This window comes from Bos indicus, chromosome 18 (assembly GCF_029378745.1).
Source record: "Bos indicus isolate NIAB-ARS_2022 breed Sahiwal x Tharparkar chromosome 18, NIAB-ARS_B.indTharparkar_mat_pri_1.0, whole genome shotgun sequence".
NCBI classification, from domain to species: Eukaryota; Metazoa; Chordata; class Mammalia; order Artiodactyla; family Bovidae; genus Bos; species Bos indicus.
In genome coordinates this window covers 17,604,422-17,630,075 of record NC_091777.1, presented here as the reverse complement: position 1 = coordinate 17,630,075, position 25,654 = coordinate 17,604,422, and the positions used below count along the sequence as shown (strand labels likewise).

General features: G+C 41.8%; 1 protein-coding gene across 2 annotated transcripts in view; it reads left to right on the top strand.

The window, feature by feature from the left end:
- Positions 1-325: 325 nt before the first annotated feature.
- N4BP1 (NEDD4 binding protein 1) overlaps positions 326-25,654 on the top strand; it is a 57,863-nt gene continuing 32,534 nt past the window's right edge. Inside the window, exons 1-2 of one of the 2 annotated variants that reach the window (XM_070770523.1) lie at positions 326-765; positions 2,164-2,184. In XM_070770523.1, coding sequence (XP_070626624.1) covers positions 568-765; positions 2,164-2,184 — 219 coding nt within the window. In that variant the 5' untranslated portion in view covers positions 326-567. The remainder of the gene's footprint in view (positions 766-2,163; positions 2,185-25,654) is intronic. The other variant, XM_070770524.1, reaches the window with a different exon arrangement.

Sequence of the window (25,654 nt, the reverse complement as noted above, 5' to 3'; positions counted from 1 at the left end):
TGGGCTTCAAAATGTCTGAAAGCAAGCCAAATCCCTAGCGTGACACTGGGTCAGTCTCCCGTACTGTCTCGGGGCTCCAATTTCCCCATCTGAGAAACCATTAATTCACCAGCCACCAGGCCACTCAAAAGCCTCAGTGCTCTCACCAAAGACCACCCGGGGCCCTCTCGAGCGCCATCCTTATGCCAACAACAAACATGGCGACTGAGCGTGACGTCCACTTCTATCGCCTCCGCCCCCACGCCCACCCCCACCCCCAGGGGGTGGCGACTCTCAATGACGGCGGCGGGCGGGGCGCATGCGCGGCGGCGGGGCCCGGCCCGCGGCGGCGGCGGCGGCGGCGGCGGCGGCGGCGGCGGCGAAGGGGCTATCTGCCCTCAGTTGCCCAGTTGCGGCGGCCGCAGCGGGATGGTGTAGCTGGCCTTTCGGCCAGGCGGCGGGGCGCGGGCCGGGGCTAGGCGGCCGAAACGGCCGACGCCGCCTGACGGGCTCGGGTGCAGCGGCAGCACGCTGAGGGGGCGTCGCCGCCGCCGGCCCCCGGCGCCGCCGCGGGAGGCCGCGCCCGCCATGGCGGCCCGGGCCGTGCTGGACGAGTTCACGGCGCCGGCCGAGAAGGCGGCGCTGCTGGAGAGGAGCCGGGGCCGCATCGAGGGCCTCTTCGGCGTGAGCCTGGCCGTGCTCGGCGCGCTCGGAGCTGAGGAACCGCTGCCCGCGCGCATCTGGCTGCAGCTCCGCGGGGCGCAGGAGGCGGTGCACAGCGCCAAGGTGAGTCCGGCCGCCGCCCCCGCGAGATCGCCTTCCCGGGCCCGGCCCCCTGCCGCGCGCGCGGCCTTGGATTAATCGGGGGTCCCTTGGGCGCCCCAACCACTTCTTCCCCGCGCGACCGTAGCCAGGCGCTGTTCTGAGAGCGCCGTTCCGAGCTTCGGCTCTCGAACCATGTGACCTTGGCTAGCGGTTTCATCCCAGGCGCCTCAGTTTCCCTGTGTGTAAACTGGCGTTGACGAAAGCACCTGACTCGAAGGGCTGTGGCGAGGATTCGCCTAGGCGATGTGCAGAGGCTGGCCCGGAGTGAAGGCGTCGAGAGTGTTGCCTGTTGTTCAGCCCGCGGGCTGGTGCGTAGGGCCTGCTGGCTGGGCGCGCGACCTCCGGGCCCACCACCTCAGCCACTTTTCTCTTCCCAGGCCTCCGCTACAGGGATTCTGACCCTTCGAGGGATGTCAGTCCCTTTGAGAATCTGACAAAACCATCGTAGTAGTGCAGTACTCAGAGAACATCAAAAAGAGAAGGGAATGTTTAATAATGGTGCTAAAAATAGCATGATTCCTCGTATTTTGTGTGCCACTAACATTTGTCGAATGGTTATAGCACATCAGACGTTATGTGTAATACCTCAGAAGGATTATCAGTTGCAGCCCTTAAAAAAAAAATCCAGTGAGGTAGATTTTATTATCTTCCTGTCTGTAACAGCTGGGGAAACTGAAACTTTCGGAGAGGTGACTCACCTTCTCTCTAAATCAGCATTTCAGACTTATACCTACTTTAGACATCTTCAGCTACTCCCTTCCCTCCGCAAGCCAAAATACTGCAAGAGTACATCCTCCCCTCACCCTTACCCCACCCCCACCAGCCAAGTTTCTCCAGTTTTTCCCATCAAGTAAGTGGGAGAGTCACAACTCGGACAGAGGCAGTTTGTTTCCAGAGACCTTGTTCTTGATACCATCTTCGAAATGATGAGCACTGGGGGTGGGGGGATCCTTTGTTCATATCCTCCTTCAGAAATTTCACAATGCCCTTGAAGAATCTGATTAGCTGTAACTCTTGACTTTTCTTAGCTTAAAGAAAAAAACAAAAACAAAAACCTGGTTGCTTGCTTTTAATGTGTTTAGAGAAGATAGGACGTTTAACTGTGTGATTCTTCTCCAAGCTTAAAGCAGTGCAGATGTTGAATCAAGTTTACTTTGCTGTTCTTGATTTTTTTTAAATTACTTTACTGATTTCAGACAGCTGGTTTAACATGTTCCCAGTCCTCTCCTGATTTTCTCCTCCAGCTACTCAGTTTCTTCCCACTCACCAGGGCTGAAAAGTTTGACATGACTAAGTCCTATAATGACTTCTGAAGTCTCTTCCATGCATTCATTCCTTTCTTTTCCATTACTTTTGCAGCAATTAAGACCTTCTTTCTTGGTATGTGCCCTTTCTATTTCATTGCCTTCCCTCTCTCCCCGCTACAACTTGCATGAGACTAATCTTCCCACAAGAAGTCTCCTATTGCCTAGCTCATTTCACTCTAAACTTTTCTGATTTACAAAACACTTATTAATCCAAGCCTACTTAATTTTTGCAGTTTTCTGCCTTAGCATCTCTCAGCTTAAAACTCAGCTGTAGTTTGACTGCTACACTGCTTTTATTGTGTACTCTGCCTGCTCCAAGTTCAGCTTCACTCATGGCTCACTGGAAAGTACTGCTTTTGCTCTGCAGAAAAACCCTGCCAGACCCTCCCAGCTCCAGTCCTCTTGCCTGTCCCTGCTGTGCAACTCAGCATAAGCTAATTGGAAAAGGTGTGTCTTACCTTATCTTGGGTATGTGTCACCTGCCCGTTTATCTTTGTTATATGTGTTGTGCATAATCCAGCCTTCCCACTTGTAAGAAATACTTTTTTTTTTCCCCCTTGAGAGTTATGGGTAAGAGTTGAATGCCGTTCTGAAAGGCTTTGTTCTCGTTAATTCGTTTTGGAGTTTGCTTTACCTTCTTTTGAGAAGAGAAGATTTGATTTTTAAAAAATTTACTTCATTTCTAAAAACTAAGAACGAGGGACTTCCCTGGCGTCTCAGTAGTTAGCACTGTGTGTCCACTGCAGGCAGGGGCATGGGCTCATTCCTTGCCAGGGAGCTAAGATACTGCATGTTATGCAGTGCAGCCAAAAAAATTTAAGAATAGGAGAACAAACTTCAACATCTACAATATTTTAAGTTAAGCTGTGGAGGAAAAAATTTAGGGGAAGGCAGATTCAGGGGAAGGACTTTTTGAAGCTTTTTTAGCTGATATGTGTATGTGCTTAGTTCTGTCTGTCTCTTTGAGACTGTATGGACTGTAGTCTACCAGGCTCCTCTGTCCATGGGATTCTCCAGGCAAGAATACTGGAGTGGGTTGCCATTTCCTTCTCCTTGGGGCTTTTCCCGACCCAGGGCTTAGAACCCATGTCTCCTGCATCTCCTTGCATTTGCAAGCAGATTTTTTTTTTTACCACTGAGCCACCAGGGAAGTAGAGTCTCTGATTAATTGCAACTTTCTGGGTCTCATCAAATGGTTCATGTTGTTTTCCTGCTTTAAAAATGTTAGTTCACTACTCTTCAGCAAATGCTCAGGTAGAGGAGAATGTGGAGGTTTAGTTAGGGCTCCATGAAGAGGTGAGGTGTGGCCTCTGGTAGAAAGTGATAATGTTCTGGGAAGTTTTTTTTTTTTTTAATAAAGGCACATGCTCTAGGAGTGACCACTTTTGTCAAAGGGGAATTTGTTGGAGGAAGTAGCACTTGAGCTGGTCTTTGAAGAACCAGGACATTCCCAGGTAGAAATGGTTACATGCAAGGACCTAGAAGCCAGAAAAACATGGAGTGTTTGGTTAGGAAGTGTCAAGGTGAGAGGTGAACCCTCCAGGGACCCAAATGCAGGCCAGTTGGGCCTTATCAGTAGGGAGTCAGTGAGGATTTAGGGAAAGGAAGGATTTGCTTGAAACTCTGTATTTGAAGACAGTTAAGACCCAACTGTGGAGGGAACATTGTTCCAATTTAGAACTAGGCATGAATAGGTGAGGAGGTTTCACTAGGACTGGCAACTAAGTGTATGTAGGGACTGAGGGAGAGATTTGAAGCCCCAGTGCAGAAAGGATGGATGGCAGATACATTGTTTGATCTGTAGGTTGGTGGGATCAGCTTTCCCATACTTAAAACTTCGGTGCCAAGAAGTATGTTAGGTTGCCTCTTGACCTCAAGGAACCCACAGCCTAATAAGCCTAATATGGGAGATAAAGTTGGAAACATTATTAAAGAGTTGATGTGCAGTGTGTTACATTAATAGGGGAAAGGAAGGGTTGCTCTGCCCAAGGCGGTGAGGCGTCAGATTTACATTTCTAAGCATTGCCTGCATCGTCAATGTTTGTACCACTTGTTTTATGCTGCTTAGTACCACTTGCTGGTGGACAAGTGTTTAGCAGCTTTTATAGCAGTGTGACAGTACTACAGGGGCTAGAGAAGCAGTGTCTGAAAGTGAGAGGGAAACCAGAAGGGGCATTGTGCATAAGGGACCAGTGGGAGGGGACTGAGGTCCAAGGTGGCAGACATCATGGAAACAAAGGAGATTGACTTTCAGAGAGGAAGTGGAGGCACCGATATGAGCTGCCCAATTTACAAAGAAATCAAAGATGCAAAGCAGGGATGGGATCCTTGGAGTCTGGCATTGGTGGGGAGAGATGAGGCTGAAGAGATCTCAGCTCCCGAGAGTGCAAAGAGTTAGATCCTTCCTTTAGATCAAAGAGCCCCTGGGACCAGGTGAGGAGACTGCATGGGGAAGTGGCTGGTTGGTAGGAAGGAACTGGTGAACCAGGGTGCTCGTGCACAGTGTGGGCCTGGTGATGTCTGATCTGCTCACCCAAAGGAAGCCAGATGTCTGCATTTCATAATGGGAAGTCTGTTTTAAGAGACAACTAATCTATGTTTTGAAAACCATACATGCTGTGAATTACAGCTCAATAAAAGTTCTACACCACTATATTTTTAAAGTACATATTCTGAAAAATAAAAATAAAAATCAATCTTGGATAACATGTCAGTGGACCAGGTTCAGCTTTTGGATTACATTTTTAGGACCTCTGCTTTAGATAGTAGGAGACAAGATGAATAAAGATACACATTTTTTTCCATTTGAGAAAGAGGGCATTTGAAGGCTTAGACTTCACTTTCATTTTTCACTTTCATGCATTGGAGGAGGAAATGGCAGCTCACTCCAGTGTTCTTGCCTGGAGAATCCCAGGGACAGAGGAGCCTGGTGGGCTGCCGTCTATGGGGTCCCACAGAGTCGGACACGACTGAAGTGACTTAGCAGCGGCAGCAGCAGTACTGCCTTAGTAAAATAGGGTGCCAGTTTACACCCAAAGAGGGAGGGTAAGAACCTGAAGGCAGTGCAGTAAGTTAGCGTGGATGCAGTGGGACTGTTGGAAGTGCATTGGAAAGGAACAAAAAAGTACTGCAATTGAAGTAAGGACCAGGGAAAATTAGATGGTTTGAATTTATCGTATCACTTGATCTAGAAATTCTCAAGTAGGTGATTTCTGGCACTCAGAATGTTGATGAAGCCAGCACATAAAGACTGCAGGAGTCTAAGGTGCAATTGAGGAAGGCTAAATGGGGCCCAGGAGAAGGCAATGGCACCCCACTCCAGTACTCTTGCCTGGAAAATCCCATGGACGGAGGAGCCTGGTGGGCTGCAGTCCATGGTGTCGCTAAGAGTCAGACACGACTGAGCGACTTCACTTTCACTTTTCACTTTCATGTATTGGAGAAGGAAATGGCAACCCACTCCTGTGTTCTTGCCTGGAGAATCCCAGGGCCGGGGGAGCCTGGTGGGCTGCCGTCTATCGGGTCGCACAGAGTCGGACACAACTGAAGTGACTTAGCATAGCATAGCAAATGGGGGCCCAAGAAGTGTTTCTGAATGATCATCTAGGACAGTCCAAGAATAATGTAAGACTTATCTTCTACTATCAGTGGACTAATAGCTTGAGACATTCAGACCAGAAAGGGGGGAGGTGAAGGCAGAAAGGACATAAAGAACTGTAAGAATCAAGGAAGGGACGGGACCTTCGACTGAGTCCCCTCCTAGACTCAGGGGATCCTGCAGGCAGAGGACAAGTTCAGTCAATGTCGAAGAATTCTAGAGGTGGTCGTTAGAGAGGCAGCTCAGAGATCAGAATCTTGGATATGGAAGATTTCTGAGGATGATTCTGAGGACCAAGGGGTGGTGCCTCAGTGGCCACGGGTAAAGCGAAAGCATTCTTTTTAACTTAGAGAAAGAAATGAAAGGCTAAAGGATGATAGAGTGTGACATCTAGAGAGAATGCAGTGCTGAGGTCACTGAGGTCCATAGCAGGGAGTTGGGTGCTAGAGTTAGTTCGTGAGCTTAGGAGCCTGTCCTGGAGGTTAACACAGCAGTGATTGGAAGTAAACAGCATGGCTGCTTGTTGTATGACTTCTCCATGAGCCTTTATGGTACTGAATTTGCTACCTACAGCTGCCCATCAGTTGGTGTTATTTTAGGCATTACTTCATGGCAATGAATAGCCACCATGAAGCATAGCCAGTGACCTACCAAAACCATCAATCTGGAGGACTTATAAGGAGGGTAATTTGGAGGACTTATCAATCTTAAACACTGAAATTATTACTCAATACACCTGAGAAGCTGTGGTAAAATAAGCTTAACATCCAACCTGCTTTTAATTTGGGAGGAAAAAAAGAGAGAGTCTTATGAAGAGTTGGTGATTGTCTTCACCTGAGTTTTTGCTCACATATTTGTGGAGTAAGAGAGGAGAAAGATAAGGGTAAAGAAAATGCAATTCCAGTAGAAGTGGTGTATATTACTTCACTGACTTCAGAGCGTTAAAATGCACCCTGTGTTGTTTAATTTCCTTTTTTGTTAGAAGAATTTGGTATCTGGTTTCATGAACAGATTCTTGAACAGTAGATTTGTTCATGGAGGAAATAATCCATAGATGTAATAGTGGGTATGACAGATTTTGTTTCGATTTTACCAGAAAAGGAGGCCTTTTTGCATTTCCTGGAATGATAATTTTTAACTGACTATGGTTGTGAAAATCATCTTCTTAAGAAAAAGTGATTTGTTCATTCTCTTTTTAATGGTTAATATTTTGGGGTTATACCAGAATGTTGAAATAAGGGATACTCTCACTGCTCGTACTAGGGTCAAAGTGATTGCTTATGACTGTAGTTTCCTCTTCCTGATTTGTTTACCAGCTAGAGTATTGTAGGGTTTTAATTAAATCAGGGATATTTTGTTCGGTGAAGTTAGAAATCTTGCATTTCAAAAACAGTTATGGGGGAAGATCCTTACAGTAATTAAAGATCTGCTTTTTAAAAAATCAGTTATGTCTTATGGAAACAACATAGGAAAATCCTTTTGTTTAAAGAAACCAAATTATTTCTCTTTTTTTGGCTGCACTGGGTCTTGGTTACTTTGTATGCGCTTTCTCTAGTTGCAGTGAGTGGTGGCTTCTCTTCCTTGTCGCTGTGATGTGCCGGCTTCTCATTGCGGTGGCTTCTCTTGTGGAATACAGACTCTGGGTGCTCAGGCTTCAGTATTTGTGACTCGCTGGCTTAGTGGTGCACAGGCTTAGTTGCTTCTTGGCATGTGGAATCTTCCCAGACCAGGGATCAAACCTGTGTCCTCTGCCTTGGAGGAGATTCCTATCCACTGCACCACCAGGGAAGTCCAGAATAATTTCTTTTGTTAATTTAAGAGTTTCCTTTCAACTTAGAGAAAATTGTGTTCAGTTTTAGTGCTAATAGAATTAGTTACCTTAATTGATGAGTAAGAGCTGTGTGGATTCACATCTGAATTTTCTGTGTAAAAGTCAGTTGTGATTATGGCACCTTTTCTTCGAAGCTGTCTACCAGTCACCTAGGATCCATATCCATTCTTGAACCTGCGTGTTTAGTTCACAATGTGTTTCATTATTAACCCTATTTTTAGGGCATTTTTAAAATTAAGATAGTTTAGGTTAATGCTGATGGTATTATCTCTAATAGGCTGATAGATAGATCAAGATTTGGCTGAAGTGACAGAAATCTATACAAAATGGTTTAGTTTTCTTTCACACAACAAGAAACCTTAAACAATAGTTCAAGCTGAGTAGTAGTTAGGAGCTATCAGGGTCAAGGCCTCTGCAGTTCTTTTGGCCTTTCCCTTATGGTCACAAAATAACTGTGCAGCTCCAGCCACCACGTCTCTGTTTCAAGAAGGAAGAAAGAAGACACAATAGCTTTCAACAACAGCCCAGCAGACTTTTCCTTATGTCTTTTAGCCAGGATGATGTCATATGGCCAATATGGAAAAGGAGCTAGGAAATGTTCAGTTTTAACTAGATACATTACTGCCCTGAACAAAATCTGGATTCTGTTGTTAAAGAAGCAGAACATGGATAGTGGTAGACAATAGGAAGGACTGCTGCATCATGTCATCTACTTCTTAAAATATGCCCTGAATCCCCAATGTGTTTTTTAGTTTTGTTTTCATGAATAGGAATTTTTTAAGTGAGCACTTTAGTTTCATTTTTTTTAAGTGTAATTTCTAAAGATACAAAGTGAGCACACATCAAACATTTATTTAACTTGTCTGTGAGGTAGCTAGCTGCATAGGAGAACTGGTTCAAGAATCAGAAGATATGATCAGAGGTACTGAAAAAAGAATGTTGGAATAAGACTGCTAGACTGGATACAAAACTTGTTCATATCGTACAGGATAGTGAAACTGTGATTTTGGAGGTTATCTCAGAAATCATCTGTGCCTTTATTGGACAAAAATCTGCAAGTTAATGTGTTCTTGCTTTTTTCAATATGATAGTATGTCAAAAAAACACATACTCCTAGAGCATACATACATGGGCAAACTTTTTCCATAAAGAGCCAGATAATAAATTTTCAGACTTTGTGAACCAGACAGGGTCTCTGTCTCATATTTTTCTTTGTTTTTGCTTTTTACAACCCTTTAAAAGTTAGAAACAATTCTTTGGGCCTGTACAAAAATACTTTGAAGTCTGGATTTACACTGTCCAATATGTGGCCGTTACCACATCTGGCTGTTTAATGAATGAAGTTAAATATTCATTTCCTCATTGTATTTCAGGTGCTCAATGGCCATACATAGCTAGTGGAATACCGATGTGGACAGTGCAGGTACAGAACATATGTCACTACAGGAAGTTCTGTTGGATGGTGCTGCTCCAGCTATTAAATGACCCTTGACTGGACAGAACTGCTAGATAGTTCTCTAGTATGACATTGAAAGAGCTTGCAGCTATTCTTTTATCTTAATTCCAGAGTTTCTGTAATTTGTGTTATTTGTGCCCCTTTTAGTCATAAATAGCCTCAAGGATTACTTTTAATCACACACGTGAATGCATATACTTACAGACTAGCCTGATTGTATGTAGAGTATGGCAGGAGATATTGGCAACAGCTAAGACTAGAGAATTATCCTCTCTGGAAATTTCATAAGGAACCTTAGGTTGCCTTTTCAGTAGCCGAGTACTTATCATTTGTTTTTGTTTTTAATTGCCCCTTTTGGCTCTTCTGTTTTAAAACTAGGAAGCAAACCTTACCAAAAAAAAAAAATCAAGAAAATCGTTTCTGCGTATTTCACCTGTAGCATTTATACATTTGGATGAATTCTTCTCTCCTCAAGATTCCCAAAATATGCTAGAATTTCTGGCTTACCAGGAAGGGATTTTTGTTTTTATATTGCATGTATGCCACAGTCCTTGTGTTTTAATGGTAACCTTGCCATACCTGATTAAATGAAATTTATTCTTAAATATGACCTTGTAGTTATGGCCTGGGTTGCATGATGAATTTGTCTGATTTTGCCCTAGTAGAAGGAAGGACAGATTCTTCACAGTCCTGTGCAAATAACTACATTGCCATGAAAGGTGAGGAGACTCAGTAAAAGTGGACCAAGTTTCCCTTTTGATTTGACACAGTTAATAAATGTTCGCAATTTAAGAAATTCCGAGTGCCCCAAAGAAAGGAATGGTTTTAGCATCCTTATGAGGTGAAAGAGAAATCTCTGTGATTGATTGCCTAGTGACCTTTGCGAAACAGCAAAGATAGTTTAGGTGTAGAAGACTTTCAGAGTGGTGTGCTACGAAGTCACAGAAAGAACAAATTACTCAGACATTCAGTAACATGCATGAATCTCCGAAATATTGTGCCAAATGAGAACAGTCTCACACAAAACAAGTGCATACTAATTCTACATGTGTGACGTACTAGGCAAGGCAAGACTTAATTGTGTAATTATGGTGGGAAAAAATCAGACTAATTAGAGCAGAACAACTGGAAAAAGACATTAAATACAGACTGGGTATTAGATGATACTAAGGAATTATTATTCATTTTGTTGGGTACAATAATGACATTGTGCTTATATTAAAAAGAAAACATGTAGTGTGTGTGTTTAAACTATGCTTGGCGTCTCTCACTTGGAAATTAGCCATGTATCCAAAGAATGTCCATTAGGGAACCATTTACTGTTAGTCCAACCAGGGACTTAAAGTTAAGTAAGGATATTGGAAAGTATGCTTAAACTGACAAGTACTGAGCAACATATAACTTCTGATATATATAAAAAAGTTATAATTCAGTGTAGTTGAATATGTACATTTTTCTTGTGCATAATCAGTCTTTTCATGAAAGGAAAACCTTAAAAAGAAAATCTTATGCATGCATTGTACTCTGCACTGTAAAATCAGAGAAAGGACATCTGTTTTTAAGTTAGCATTAAAATGATCAAATCAGATAGATTTGTATAAGGATTTTTTTTTAGCCATGCCGTATGACCTGGATTATCTTAGTTTTCTTCCAGGGACTGAACCCAGACCGTGGCAGTGAAAGTGCTGAGTCCTAATCACTGGACCACCAGGGTTTGTTTTTCTTAAACATGAATTTATATTCTAAAAACAAATGCCTTTGGAGTTTCAGCTTCTGTGCATTTTAGGTTGTTTTTGTCGTTAAGAAGTTAACTCATTATAAGTTCAGATGTTTAGTTTCTTTATTTTCTAGGAGTAATATAGATTTATGTGAAAGCTTGTTGTTTTCTATAAACCAACTTGAACAGAAGTTCTTTAGGAATCTTTATTATCTACTTTATTAATAACTCCTGGAGATAGGAATATATTTCACATTCACACCATGAAGAAATAAGTGCTTTTTCTCGTTTCAGTTCAGTTCAGTCGCTAAGTCATGTCTGACTCTTTGCGACCCCATGAATCGCAGCATGCCAGGCCTCCCTGTCCATCACCTACTCCCGGAGTTCGCTCAGACTCACGTCCATCGAGTCAGTGATGCCATCCAGCTATCTCATCCTCTGTCGTCCCCTTCTCCTCCTGCCTCCAATCCCTCCCAGCATCAGAGTCTTTTCCAATGAGTCAGCTCTTTGCATGAGGTGGCCAAAGTACTGGAGTTTCAGCTTTAGCATCATTCCTTCCAAAGAACACCCAGGGCTGATCTCCTTCAGAATGGACTGGTTGGATCTCCTTGCAGTCCAAGGGACTCTCAAGAGTCTTCTCCAACACCACAGTTCAAAAGCATCAACTCTTTGGCGCTCAGCCTTCTTCACAGTCCAACTCTCACATCCATACGTGACCAATGGAAAAACCATAGCCTTGACTAGACAAACCTTTGTTGGCAAAGTAATGTCTCTGCTTTTGAATATGCTATCTAGGTTGGACATAACTTTTCTTCCAAGGAGTAAGCGTCTTTTAATTTCATGGCTGCAGTCACCATCTGCAGTGATTTTGGAGCCCAAAAAAATAAAGTCTGACACTGTTTACTGTTTCCCCATCTATTTCCCATGAAGTGATGGGACCAGATGCCATGATCTTCGTTTTCTGAATCTTGAGCTTTAAGCCAACTTTTTGACTCTCCTCTTTCACTTCCATCAAGAGGCTTTTGAGTTCCTCTTCACTTTCTGACATAAGGGTGGTGTCATCTGCATATCTGAGGTTATTGATATTTCTCCCGGCAATCTTGATTCCAGCTTGTTTAGAGACACAGAAAACTTTTAGCTTTGGTTCCCTGATCTTAGCCACAGGTCGCAAAGTAATCCAAAACCACAAAACTGGTGCAGGTTTCATAAGAGCTATTCTGTCAGTGGGCCTGAAACATGTTCTTGCACAAATAGAAGAACAAAAAGCTAAAACCAGATATTCCTGTAGTCTGTCATGCCACAAAAAGTGGCTCCCTGTTACCTCCTGACAGGTTGCCACATGATCAGATTGTAAAATCAGATTCCTACAGACTAGATTCATGTGTGAAACTGAATAGGTAGAAATGCCCAGGGGATAGTCTGCAGCCTGACAGTATTAAAAGCTAGAGATGGACATTTGGAGTTACTGCCAGAGAAGTAAAAGTTATCTTTGGAACATAAAAGAGCCTATTAGAGTATAATTGAGGGAGAGGCCCAAGACAGAACCTTATGTAATATCTGCATTTAAGGTACAGTAGGGAAAGGCAGCAAAGGATTTGGGGGGATAGTCAGAATGATAGGCTTTAGTCATTCAGGAAAGTGGTTTCAGTTTGAATGGGGGCAGAATCCAGATTTCAAGGGGTTGATGGGGAATGGGGTTTGGGATACTTTTTCAGAAAGTGTGAAGAGGAAAAGACAGAGTGGTTCTATGTATGCACAGTTGGGCTGAAGGAAGTGGGTTTTTTTTAGGATCAAGGAGACCCACGCTGGTTTGTAGACAGAGGGACATGGGTGGGTAGATGAAGGGGGAGTGATGAATCAAGGTCTAAGAAAATGGCATGACTTTGAAGGAGAAAAAAGGAGAAGGGTTTATGAAAGGTAGAATGTTTAGATGAAAGCAGAGAGGCAGTCAAAGGAATTCATACATTCCCGGCTCATTTACTAAGAGTAAGGAGAGTGACAGAAATGACATTGGAGACCCAAAGAGCTTACTTGGTTAAGAGTGAAGATTAAATTGCTCAGGAGAACTGACAGTTTTGGAAGCTGTAGCATTTGAGAGACTTACAGTTGTAATGGGGGTGAGCACTAGGGTGAATGTGGCTCCTAGCACTGTCCCTAGAAGTACACTCAGAGTGAGCATGCAAGGAAGTCTTTGCAGGGCAATTCAGGTGCTCCTCCTGGGGAAGAACTTGTAGACATTTCAGAAATCAAATTGAGAAGAAAGATGGAACGGAAAGCAAATGTTGGAAATGCACTGGGAAAAATGGTTAAAATGGTTATTTTAATTCTCTAGCAGTATTATTAATGTTGCTCATCAGATAGAGACATGTTATCTTAACAGGTTAAAATGTTACCTTAACCTGTTACAGATTTGTCAGTCAGTTCAGTTGTTCAGTCGTGTTTGGACTCTTTGCTACCCATGGATTGTAGCACACCAGGCTTCCCTGTCCATCACCACTTTGCAGAGCTTGATTAAACTCATGTCCATCGAGTCCTGATGCCATCCAACCATCTCATCCTCTCTCGTCCCCTTCTCCTCCTGCCTTCAATCTTTCCCAGCATCAGGGTCTTTTCCAGTGAGTCAGCTCTTCATATCAGGTGGCCGAAGTATTGGAGCCTCAGCTTCAGCATCAGTCCTTCTAATGAATATTCAGGATTGATTTCCTTTAGGATTGACTGGTTTGATCTCCTTGCAGTCCGAGGGACTCTTGAGTCTTCTCCAACACCATAGTTCAAAAGCATCAGTTCTTCAGTGCTAAGCTTTCTTTATGGTCCAACTCTCACATCCATACATGACTACTGGAAAAACCATAGCTTTGGCTAACTAGATGGACTGCGCTGTCTAGGTTTGTCATAGCTTTTCTTCCACGGAGCAAGTATCTTTTAATTTCATGGCTGCAGTCACCATCTGCAATGATTTTGGAGCCCAAGAAAATAAAGTCTCACTGTTTCCATTATTTCCCCAATTGTTTGCCATAAAGTGATGGGACTGGATGCCATGATCCTAGTTTTTTGAGTTGAGTTTTAAGGCGACTTTTTCACTCCTCTTTAACTTTCATCAAGAGGCTCTTTAGTTCCTCTTTGCTTTCTGCCGTAAGGGTGGTGTCATCTGCATATCTGAGGTTATTGATGATTCTCCCGGCAATCTTGATTCCAGCTTGTGCTTCTTCCACCCCGGCATTTTGCATGATGTACTCTGCATATAGGTTGAATAAGCAGGGTGACAGTATACAGCCTTGACGTACACCTTTCCCAGTTTTGAGCCAGTCCATTGTGCATGTCCAGTTCTAACTTGTTTCTGGACCTGTGTGCAGATTTCTCAGGAGGCAGGTAAAGTAGTCTGGTATTCCTATCTCTTTAAGAGTTTTCCACAGTTTGTTGTGATGCACACAGTCAGAAGCTTTGGCGTAGTCAATAAAGCAGAAGTAGATGTTTTTCTGGAACTCTCTTGCTTTTTCAGTGATCCAGCAGATCAGTTTGATCTCTGGCAATTTGATCTCTGGTTCCTCTGCCTTTTCTAAATCCAGCTTGGACATCTGGAAGTTCGCGGTTAACATACTGTTGAAGCCTCGCTTGGAGAATTGTGAGCATTACTTTGCTAGCGTGTGAGATGAATGCAGTTGTGTGGTAGTTTGAACATTCTTTGGCATTGACTTTCTTTGGGATTGGAATGAAAACTAAACTTTTCCAGTCCTGTGACCACTGCTGAGTTTTCCAAATTTGTTGGCATACTGAGTACAGCACTTTAACAGCATCATCTTTTAGGACTTGAAATACCTCAGCTAGAATTCCATCTAGCTTTGTTTGTAATGATGCTTCCTAAGGCCCACTTGACTACAGACTCCAGGATATCTGGCTCTAGATGAGTGATCACACCATCTTGGTGATCACACCGTCTTGGTTATCTGGGTCATTAAGATCTTTTTTTGTATAGTTCTTCTGTGTATTCTTGCCACCTTTTCTTAATGTCTTCTGCTTCTGTTAGGTTCATACCGTTTCTGTCCTTTATTGTGCCCATCTTTGCATGAAATGTTCCCTTGGTATCTCTGCTTTTCTTGAAGAGATCTCTAGTCTTTCCCATTCTATTGTTTTCCTCTATTTCTTTGCATCGATCACTCAGGAAGGCTTTCTTATCTCTCCTTGCTATTTTTTGGAACTGTGCATTCAGATGGGTATAGCTTTCCTTTCTCTTTTGCTTTTACCTTCTCTTCTTTTCTCAGCTGTTTGTAAGGCCTCCTCAGACAACCATTTTGCCTCTTTGCATTTCTTTTTCTTGGGGTCTTGATCACTGCCTCCTGTACGGTGTCACGAACCTCTGTCCACAGTTCTTCAAGCACTCTATCAGATCTAATCCCTTGAATCTATTTGTCACTTTCACTGTATAATTATATGGGATTTGATTTAGCTCATACCTGAATGGTCTGATGTTTTTCCCTGCTTTCTTCAGTTTAAGTCTGAATTTTGCAATAAGGAGTTTATGATCTGAGCCACAATCAGCTCCTGGTCTTATGTTTGCTGACTGTATAGGGCTTCTCCATCTTCGACTGCAAAGAATATAATCAGTCTGATTTTGATATTGACCATCTGGTGGTGTCCATGTGTAGAATTGTCTCTTGTGTTGTTAGAAGAAAGTGAAAGTCAGTCAGTCGTGTCCAACTTTTTGTGACCCCATGGACTATACAGTCCATGGAATTTTCCAGGCCAGAATGCTGAAATAGTTTGCCATTCCCTTCTCCAGTGGACCACATTTTGTCAGAACTCTCCATCATGACTCATTAGAGATTTGTACGTATTTATATTAAATGTTTGTTTTCCTCAAGGCATTTTAATGCTTCTAATTTACATATATTCTGTAGGAATCATGTGTCAGTGTCTAAAAATATTACTCTTCCTCCCTTCTTTTCTCTTACAGATAACATACAGCACCATTTATGCAGGAGCATCCTGAGTTACAAGAAATCTTTAGAATCCTTAAGTGTACAGCCAAAGTAGAGAACTGCTGATTAGAACGATTTTAGAGCTCTGCCTGTAGTATATTAAAGCTTCGTTGCCTGCATAGTTTCTCCTTCCTCACTGATGTGTGGTTGACTTGTGTATCTTCTGTTATATTGTGCCAGGGTACAGTTACACTCCTGGCACCTGCCAGAGTGTGTCAGCTCTGCACTCATGACAGATGATCCCACGTTGCTACGTTTTTCAACCGTTGTGTCTTCCTTATTTTTGCACCTGTGCTGTCAGTTATTCGCTGTTGCATGCTCTGCAGGTAGCACCCTATGCTGTTCCTTTTATACTTTTATTCAACCGTATGTGATTTGGGAGACAAGCTGATAAAAGTCCTTCAAGTGTGTGCCCATAATAAGAGATGGTAGCTGGTGAACAGTGGTGCCAAGAACCCTTTCCCCAGGGCACACATACTCTGGAACAGCCACTTTGATCCTTTCTGTTTTTAGCTGTTGTGAGTAGCAGGGGTTGCCAGGAGCTTCTCCGATCCATGAATTGTTATGATCGAGTTAAGAAGAACTGAACTTGTAGAAAGTAGAATAATAGAAATCCATTTTGCCATATGCAAGGGAAGTTACTATTGTATATATTATTATATTATATACTCTTCCTCCCCCCCCTTTTCCTTAAAAGCCTGAGTAAAGTAAAACAGTATTAACACTACAGGATGGAAGAAAACAGTTTTTGACTAACACTGAGATGTTCGGATGCCAAATACAGTCAAATGGAAATGATGACTGCTTGAATCCACAGAGTCTTTCTTATCAATACAGCTGATGGCCAAACGTCTAGAATGTGATAACACTGTATGCCTGTATACATTATTTCTCACTCCTGGAGTATAAAAATCAATTGTTGCTACTTAGTAATTTCCCAAGAGTAAATTATTTATGAAAAAAAAATTGAGTCTGAATCTCAAGGATAACTACTCATTCCTCTTGGGAAACACCCAAACAGAAAGGAGTTTTGGGTAGGTGAAGCTATCACATTAGCTCCTAGCACAGTTCTTCCTCAAGCCTATGCAGTTAGTCTTGCATTAATAGTTTTGGTTATTTGGGGATAATGTCAGACAGCTCTACTTGTATTGGCATGTCTCTGCCAGCCTTCCTAGCGCTTACACAACAGGAGCCCTCCTGAGGCCCTCTGTAATCTTGTCATACAGCATCTGAGCATGTTATACATCCACTTTTAAATTTTTTAAATAAAATTAGGAAGAAGGGAGGGTAATAAAATAATATTTGCACATGGGTAAAATAAATCAGATATTACTGAAAGTTTTTATGGTGAAGAATAGCAGTCCCTTTGTTTCTTCCCTACTCCCAACTTCCTAATGGCATCTACTGTTTTTAGCTATTTGCTCTGATGTTTACCTAAATAATTATGAATAATATACTGCTATTTCTTATAAGTATTGGACATTATTCACTTTCTTTAAGAAAAATGATGGAAGCAAAAACCAGATCCATTTGCTCAGTTGCTCTGGTCTGAATATTTGTGTCTCCTCAAAATTAATGAATGTTGAAATTCTAATGCCCGCTGTGATGATAGGAGAGTGGCTTTTGGCGGGTGATTGGGTCATGAGGACAGAACCCCCATGGATGAGATTAATACCATTAGACAATAGGCCTGAGAGAGCTCCACTGCCCTTCGCCACATGAGGACACGAAGTCCACAGTCTGAAAGAGGGCCCTCACCTGACCGTGGTGGCGCCCTGATGTTGGACTTTCAGCCTCCTCCAGAACTGAGAGAAATAGATTTCCGTTGTTTATAAGCCACCCAATCTGTGGTATTTGTTACAGCAGCTCAAACAGACTAAGACACCAACTTTTTTTTTCTTTTTTTTTTTTTCACTTAAAGCAAGCTAATATAATTATGATATATGAATACTACTCATTGCAAGGGCAAGTTCTATATATATTACATTATGTTCTCTTTCTGATTTAGCCTTTTTCTTAGGATTTTTATCTGTCCCTTTCTCATCTACTTAGGAAATTTGCTTTAAGCGCATCTCTAATAGTTTATAAATATTCCTTTATAGCAACTATTCTTTGAGTCTCTTTTTCCAGGAGAACACCCCTAGAGCCCTTTTCCCTCCTCCAGTCAGCTGGTTGCACATCTTATCTGCTGCACGGCTGTAATCTGTGGACTTCTATTCTACTCTTGGATGGAATTTACTAATTACTCCATCTCCCATGTTTTTGGTGGCCTTCATCTTAAAATAGTTTCTCAAGAAAAGAATCTGTGGGAGTAATTTTTTCAGCCTGTAGCATGCTAGAAATGTTTTTATTCTGCTTTATATTTGGTATGTAATATGGACATTATAGACTGAAAATCATTTTTCCTTAGAGTTTTGAATGCACTGTTAACCTTTTCCCCCTGATTTTCCAGAATTGCTATTGAGAATTTGACATTCTGATGGTCATTCTCTTATGCATGTCCTGTTCCCACCCTGCACCCAGGGTTTTTCTCTAGTGAACCTTTAAAAACTCATCATGTTTGGATACTCTTTGGACCCTTTCAAAGTGGGGTTTGGGTGCATTGGCTTCCAAACAAGACTTAATGTAATTTTTTGACTAATTTTGCCTGGGGTCTTCAATAGTTCCGTTCAAGGAAATGATTTGTGTTATTTCTTTATTAAGTGTCACCCTGTCTTTTTGGAATGCCAGTTGTTCAGATTTAGGATATCCTTGATAGACCTTTAAAGTTTCTTTTCTCTCATTTTTTTCTGATACTTTTGGAGGGTTCTCTTCCACTTTGCCTTTCAGTTCTTCTATTGACTCTGTTAATATTTTGACCATTACACTCTTTTTAAAAACATTTGACTATTTAATTGGCTGCACTGGGTTTTCTCTGACACACAGGCTCTAGGCGCACAGGCTCAGTAGCTGCAGCATGTGGGCTCTCCAGTCGTGACACAGGTTTAGTTGCCCCTCAGCATGTGGGGTCTTAGTTCCCCCACCAGGGATCAACCCACGTCCCCTGCTTTAGAAGGTGGATTCTTAACCACTAGACCACCAGGAAAGTCCCTGGCCATCATATTCTTAATTTGCTAATGCTCTTATTCTGATTATTTTTCTTTTCTTTTTTTTTGAAAACATTTGATTCCTGTTTTGTGAATTATCATCTTACATCTGTTTGAAAGCACTAATTAAAATTTTGTTGAAGTTTTCTTTTCTACCCTGAATTACCTACTTTCTCTCCATTTTGTGTTCTACTGTATTGGTTTCAGTCTTCATGTTTGCCAAACTTTCTTCTGACAGGTTTTTTGTTTTTTAATATTTAATATTAAATCTGAAAAACCGATTGGAAGCTTTGTGTCTGGGCAGAATCTGTTGATAAGCGGCCTTTTTAGATCAAGTAGAGAATCAGCCCTTGTTTAAGAGGGTATTTGTTTTAGAAGTCTGTTATCTGGAGAAGAAACTTCTCTCCAGGTTGATTCACTGTTGCTGAGTGGATGTAACCAACTTTTTCTTATCCAGTAGCTGCATAGTAGTCTCAGCATATTTGACGCCTGTGAATTCAACCTTACTTATGCTAAATAGGCAGCAGCATTTACATATTAGCAGACAGCAGGGAGCAACTCCAGTTCTGAGTAAGACTCCACCCTGCCACTCATACTGATACAGTGATAAAACTTGGACAAAATGCACTGAGCAGCTGCTTGAGAACTCTGAAAAGTAAACAGCAGGCAGAGCAGGAAAGAAGACCATGGTTCACAGTACAACCAAACCATTGGTGAGTGTACCAGTTTTACCCCTCTGTCATGCCTCAGCCTGGACTCAGTACAGCCTAACCTGGAAGCGGAAATGGGCACTAGGGCACAAAAAGAGCACCAGGAGAAGCCCTCCAGTTTGAACTCAAGGGACAGTAAATGGAGTATCTATGATATGTGAAGGTCTATATCATAGATACTCCAATGTTTTTCTTCATTCTATTGGATACCAGGTTCTGAACATCCATGATGGTGGCAGTAGCTTGCAGAAGCCAGAACTCTGGGGGAGGAGAACCTTCCCCTCTGATTGGTGGGGTTGTCGTCCTGAGAGGATAGGGCCAGTCCTGTTGCTTTTTCTCCCTCTCTGTCCTTTGGCTGGACCCAGGCACAGTTGCAGAAGTGCAACCAAATGGGGTAACCAAAGCCCTAGCTTTCTGACTGGAAGACTGAAAAGAGGAGCCCAGGGAACCAGAAAGCACTAGAAAGATGGCAGAGAGGGAGGAGCTCAGAAAAATGACTCCCTAATAGTTGTTTGTGATCTCCCAGGCTCATCCCCAAGCTACACACATGCGTGGGTGGATCTACTCCCTGTCAGCACAGCAAAGACTTTCGAGTACTGAACTAATAGGAAAACCACCAGCCAGGTCCCCGATTGGCCACTGGGTACCACACCTGTGGGACAGATACAAATAGCACTGCAAAGGCTTTAAAAAATGAACTGATATTGGAACCACAGCTCACAGAAGACTGGGTACCTCTTGCAGCCTGAGTCTAACTAGATTGAATACCTGCTAGAACAGAAGTACTGACTTCCATCACAGATTTATTTAAATGAGCTAGAACTCAGTATTGAAAATGGATACAATACAAAATTACTTGGCATATGAAGAACCACGAAAATGTCAGCTCTCATGAGAAAAGTGGAGAAGGCAATGGGAACCCACTTCAGTACTCTTGCCTGGAAAATCCCATGGACGAAGGAGCCTGGTAGGCTGCAGTCCATGGAGTTGCAAAGAGTCGGACACGACTGAGCAACTTCACTTTCACTTTTCACTTTCATGCATTGGAGAAGGAAATGGCAACCCACTCCAGTGTTCTTGCCTGGAGAATCCCAGGGACAAGGGAGCCTGGTGGGCTGCCGTCTATGAGGTCACACAGAGTTGGACATGACTGAAGCGACTTAGCAACAGCAGCAGCATGAGAAAAGACAGAGGACATCAGTGCCAAGACAACACAGGTGTTGAAATTATTTAACAAAGAATTTAAAACATGTATTATAAAAATGCTTCAACAGGCTAATCACAAGTACTCTTAAAGCTATTAGAAAAATAGTTTCAGCAAAGAAGTAGAAGACATAAAGAAGAACCAAATGAAAAGGTTAGAACTGAAAGCTACAATAACCTAAATAGCACCTCTCTGGATGAACTTAGATTTTAAGTGGAGATGACAGAGGAGTTCAGTGAACTTTGTAATCTGAACAAGATGAGTAGAGGACAAAGTGTGGTTCTAAAAAAAATATTTGGAGAAATAATAGCTGAACACTTCCCAAATTTGGCAGAAGATGTAAACATAATGATTCAAGAAGTTGTGAATGCAAGCATAATAAACTCAAAGAATTCCACACCCAGACATGCCATAACCACACTGCTGAAAACTGAAGACATATTAAAAATCAAAAAAGCATCGAGACAAAAAAGTTCAGGGAACAACTATAGTGAGTAAATGATCAGAAACCAAGGAGGCCAGAGAAGTAGCACATTATTATTTAAGTGGTGAAAGAAAAGGACCAAGAATTCTCTGTTCAGTGAAATTATTCTTTGAGAATGAAAGTAAAATAAAACATGATAAAGCATTCTTGGCTGAGGAAAAAACTAAGAAATCATTGCCAGTAGCCTGCTACAAAAGAATTGCTAAAGGAAGCTTTTCAGACAGAAATGATAACACTGTATCTGGTAAATATAATAGATTACTGTCTCCCCTTGAGTTCTTTGAGTTAGTGGTTGAAAGTGAAATTTATGACATTGTCTGATAGGATTTCAGCTTTATACTTGTGTAATTTATGAGATAGCTATAACATACAAGAGAACAAGGAGGGTAGACCAAGGGTAAAGGAACTCATATGATGAGTTCCTGTAGGAGTTTGAGTTAGGGAGGTGACAGAGTGATGGCATGGAGAAGTCAATGCTGTTAAAAGAAGATTTTGATTACTTACATTTTCCAAGAAAAGAGAGCGTGTCTCCCTCTTGCTAGGCATTTTTGGTTGCTGTTGTTGTTCAGTTGCTAAGCTGTGTCTGACTCTTTGCGACTCAATGCAACTCCAGCATGCCAGTCTTCCCTGTCCTTCACTATCTCCTGGACTTTACTCAAACTCATGTCCATTGAGTTGGTGATGCCATTAAACCATCTCATCCTCTGTGGTCACTCTCTCCTCCTGCCTTCAGTCTCTCCCAGCATCAGGGTTTTTTTTTCCCTATTGAGTCAGCTTTTCACATCAAGTGGCCAAAGTATTGGAGCTTCAGCTTCAGCATCAGTCCTTCCAATGAATATTTGGGATTGATTTCCTTTAGGATTGACTGGTTTGATCTCCTTGCAGTCCAAGGGACTGTCAAGAGTCTTCTCCAACACCACAGTTCTAAAGCATCAATTTGTTGGCACTCAGCTTTTATGGTCCAACTCTCATATCCATACACGACTAGTGGAAAAACCGAAGCTTTGGCTATATGGACCTTAGTCAACAAAGTGATGTCTCTGCTTTTTAATACAGTGTCTAGGTTTGTCATAGCCTTTCTTCCAAGGAGCAAGTATCTTTTAATTTCATTACCGCAGTCACCATTCTCAGTGATTTTGGAGCCCAGGAAAATAAAATCCATCACTGTTTCCACTTTTTCCCCATCTATTTGCCATGAAATGATGGGACCGTATGCCATGATCTTTGTTTTTTTGAATGTTGAGTTTTAAGCCAGCTTTTTCCACCCTTATAAGAGGCTCTTGAGTTCCTCTTCACTTTCTGCCATTAGAGTGGTATCATTTATATCTGAGGTTGTTGATATTTCTCCTGGCAATCTTGATTCCAGCTTGTGAGCCATCCAGCCCAGCATTTCACATGATGTACTCTGCATGTAAGTTAAATAAGCAGGGTGACAATATCCAGGAGACAGAATCCCAGGTGCCACAGCGGTAAAGAACCTGCCTGCCAATGTAGGAGATGCAGGTTTGATCCCTGGGTCAAAAAGATCCTCTGGAGAAGGAAATGGCAACCCACTTCTGTATTCTTGCCTGGGAAGTCCCATGGACAGAGGAACCTGGCAGGCTACAGCTCATGGAGTCACAGAGTTGGTACAACCACGCAACTGAGCACACATGCGGAAGCAGGAGTGAGGGGAAGACACAGCAGGACTGGCGAGTCTGGATAACTCCTCTTGGCTTTGGGGCATAGCAGCTGTCCTTAGTTGTTTGGTACCTGGCCTTGGATTGTTACAAGGCTTGGTATATGAATTAGATAAGGAAAATGGGCCTGTGTATGTGAAAAGGAAGCTCTAAGCAGGCTGCCCACAACTCCAAGGAATCAACTAACCCTGGCTGGAGGTGGGGGAATCTCTCCCCATGTCTGAAAGGCCTCCCAAGATGTCAAAACACATAGAGATACAGGAAATAAAAAACAGTATGGGTGTAAGGCTTATACATTCTTCTTGAAGTGGTAGAATGTTGATTTTAAGTGGACTGTGAAAATTAAGTGTATATTGTAGTTGACATAACTATTATAAAAACTATGTAAAGAGATACAGTAAAAAAGAATGCAATAAATTAAATTGTAGTACTAAAAAATGTTTGTATAAGGCACAAGAAGTCCAGAGAGGGGAAAAGGAATTAAAAATAGAGAATAGGCTGAAAAAAAACTAATGGTAGGCTTAAATCCAAACTTACCAATAATTTCATTAAAATTAAATAGTCTAAACATACCAATTTAAAAAGAGATTGTCAGAATGGATTTAAAAAACAACCAAATTATGTGGTGTCTTGGATAAACTTGTTTCATTGATACAGGTGAGTTAAAATTAAAAGGAAAGTAAAATATACTGTGTAAACATTAATCAAAAGAAAGCTGGAGTGGCAATACACAGATAAAATATTCAGGCAAAATACCCTTCAGAGTGAAGAGTCAGTTCACTGAGAATACATAGCAGTGCTAAATGTGTATATTCCTAATAATATAACTGCAAAATAAAGATGAAAAACTGGTAGAACTGAAAGGAGAAATTGACATATTCACAGTTATAGTTGGAGGCTTCAACATGTTTCTCAACAAATGATAAAACCAATAGACGGAAAATCAGCAAGAATATAGGAGAACGCAACACCGTTAACCAGCAAGGTTCTAATCAGTGTTTATAGAGCATTCTGCCCAGCAACAGCACAGTACATGTTCTTTTCAAGGCCTACAGAATGTATATCAAGATAGACCTAACCTGGGCATAAAACAACTAACAAATTTGAAAGAACCAAATCATATGGAGTCTGTTCTCTGATCACAAAGGAATCAAACTAGAATAACAGAAAGATAATGAGAAAATATCCAGATACTTAAAAACTCAATAACAGACCTCTAAATATTGGATATGGAGAAGGCAATGGCACCCCACTCCAGTACTCTTGCCTGGAAATCCCATGGACGGAGGAGCCTGGTGGGCTGCAGTCCATGGGGTTGCACAGAGTCGGACACGACTGAAGTGACTTAGCAGCAGCAGCAAATATTGAATAATTTGAAGAGAAATTTTAAAATACATTGAACTGAAGAGAAAATGAAAATAATATATATCAAAATTTGTGAGAGGTAGCTAAAGTGAAAGTCGGTCAGTCGTGTCCCATGCTTTGCGACCCCATGGATTGTAGCCTGCCAGGTTCCTCTGTCCATGGAATTCTCCAGTCCAGATTACTGGAGGGGGTAGCCACTCCCTTCTCCAGAGGATCTTCCCAACCCAGGGATCAAACCCAGGTCTCCTGCATTGCAGGCAGATTCTGTACCTTCTGAGCCACCAGGGAATCCCAAAGAGAAAGTCTGTTTCCACCCAGTTTCAAATCGGGGACCTTTCATGTGAGGCAAATGTGATAACCACTGCACTATGGAAACAAGGTCTGTGTAGCTAAAGCAATGATGAAGGAAATACAACACATGATTAGAAAAGAAGAAAAGTCTCAAATCAGTAATCTTAACTTTCACCTCTAGGAACTGGAAAAAGATGAGTAGAATAAACCCAAAGTAAGCAAATGGAATGAAATAAAGAGTGGAGATCAATGAAGTTGAAAATAATAGATAAACTTGATTAAATAACAAGCTTGTTCTTGGGGGAAAAATCAATGAAACTGACAGACTTCAGCAATACCGAAGAAGACGTAAATTACTGATAGCAAAATGTCAACTACAGTCCCTGCAAACATCAGAGATAAGGAAATCCTATAACTTTACATGCATAAATTTGACAACTTAGATGAAATCAGCCAATTCCTAAAAAAGTATAAACTACCATAACTTACCCAATATGATAATAGATCATTTGAATAGACTTACAGCTATTAGGGAAATTGAATTAGTAATATAAAAATTCTCATAAAAAACATTACTGGGCCCAAGTTGTAGCAGAGAAATCTGCAAGGTGTTTTTAAGAGTTAACATCAACTCTATGCAATCTTGTGCAGAAAATACAAGGGGAGTGAAGACTCCTATATTCATTTGCAGTCTGTGTTTTCTCAATACCCAAACAAAGGTGGTACAAAATAATAGCAAGCAGAATCCATCAACCTACAAAAGAATTATACATCAGTGACCCAATGGTGATTATCCCATGATGCAAGGCTGGTTCAGTATTGAAAAATCAGTTAATGCAATCTATCATGCTAACAGGCTGAAAAAGTAAATCAGGACATGATTACATTGGTGCATTTAGTAAAGCATTTAACAAGTTTCAACACTTGAGTTTCATGTTCATACTCATAGCCAAGTAGGAATATAGGATACCATTATATCTACTACTGTGGGCAAGAATCCCTTAGCAGAAAAGGAGTAGCCTACCTAGTCAACAGGAGAGTCCAAAATGCAGTACTTGGGTACAAATCTCAAAAGTGACAGAATAATCTCGGTTCATTTCTAAGGCAAACCATTCATCACAGTAATCCAAGTCTATTCCCCAACCA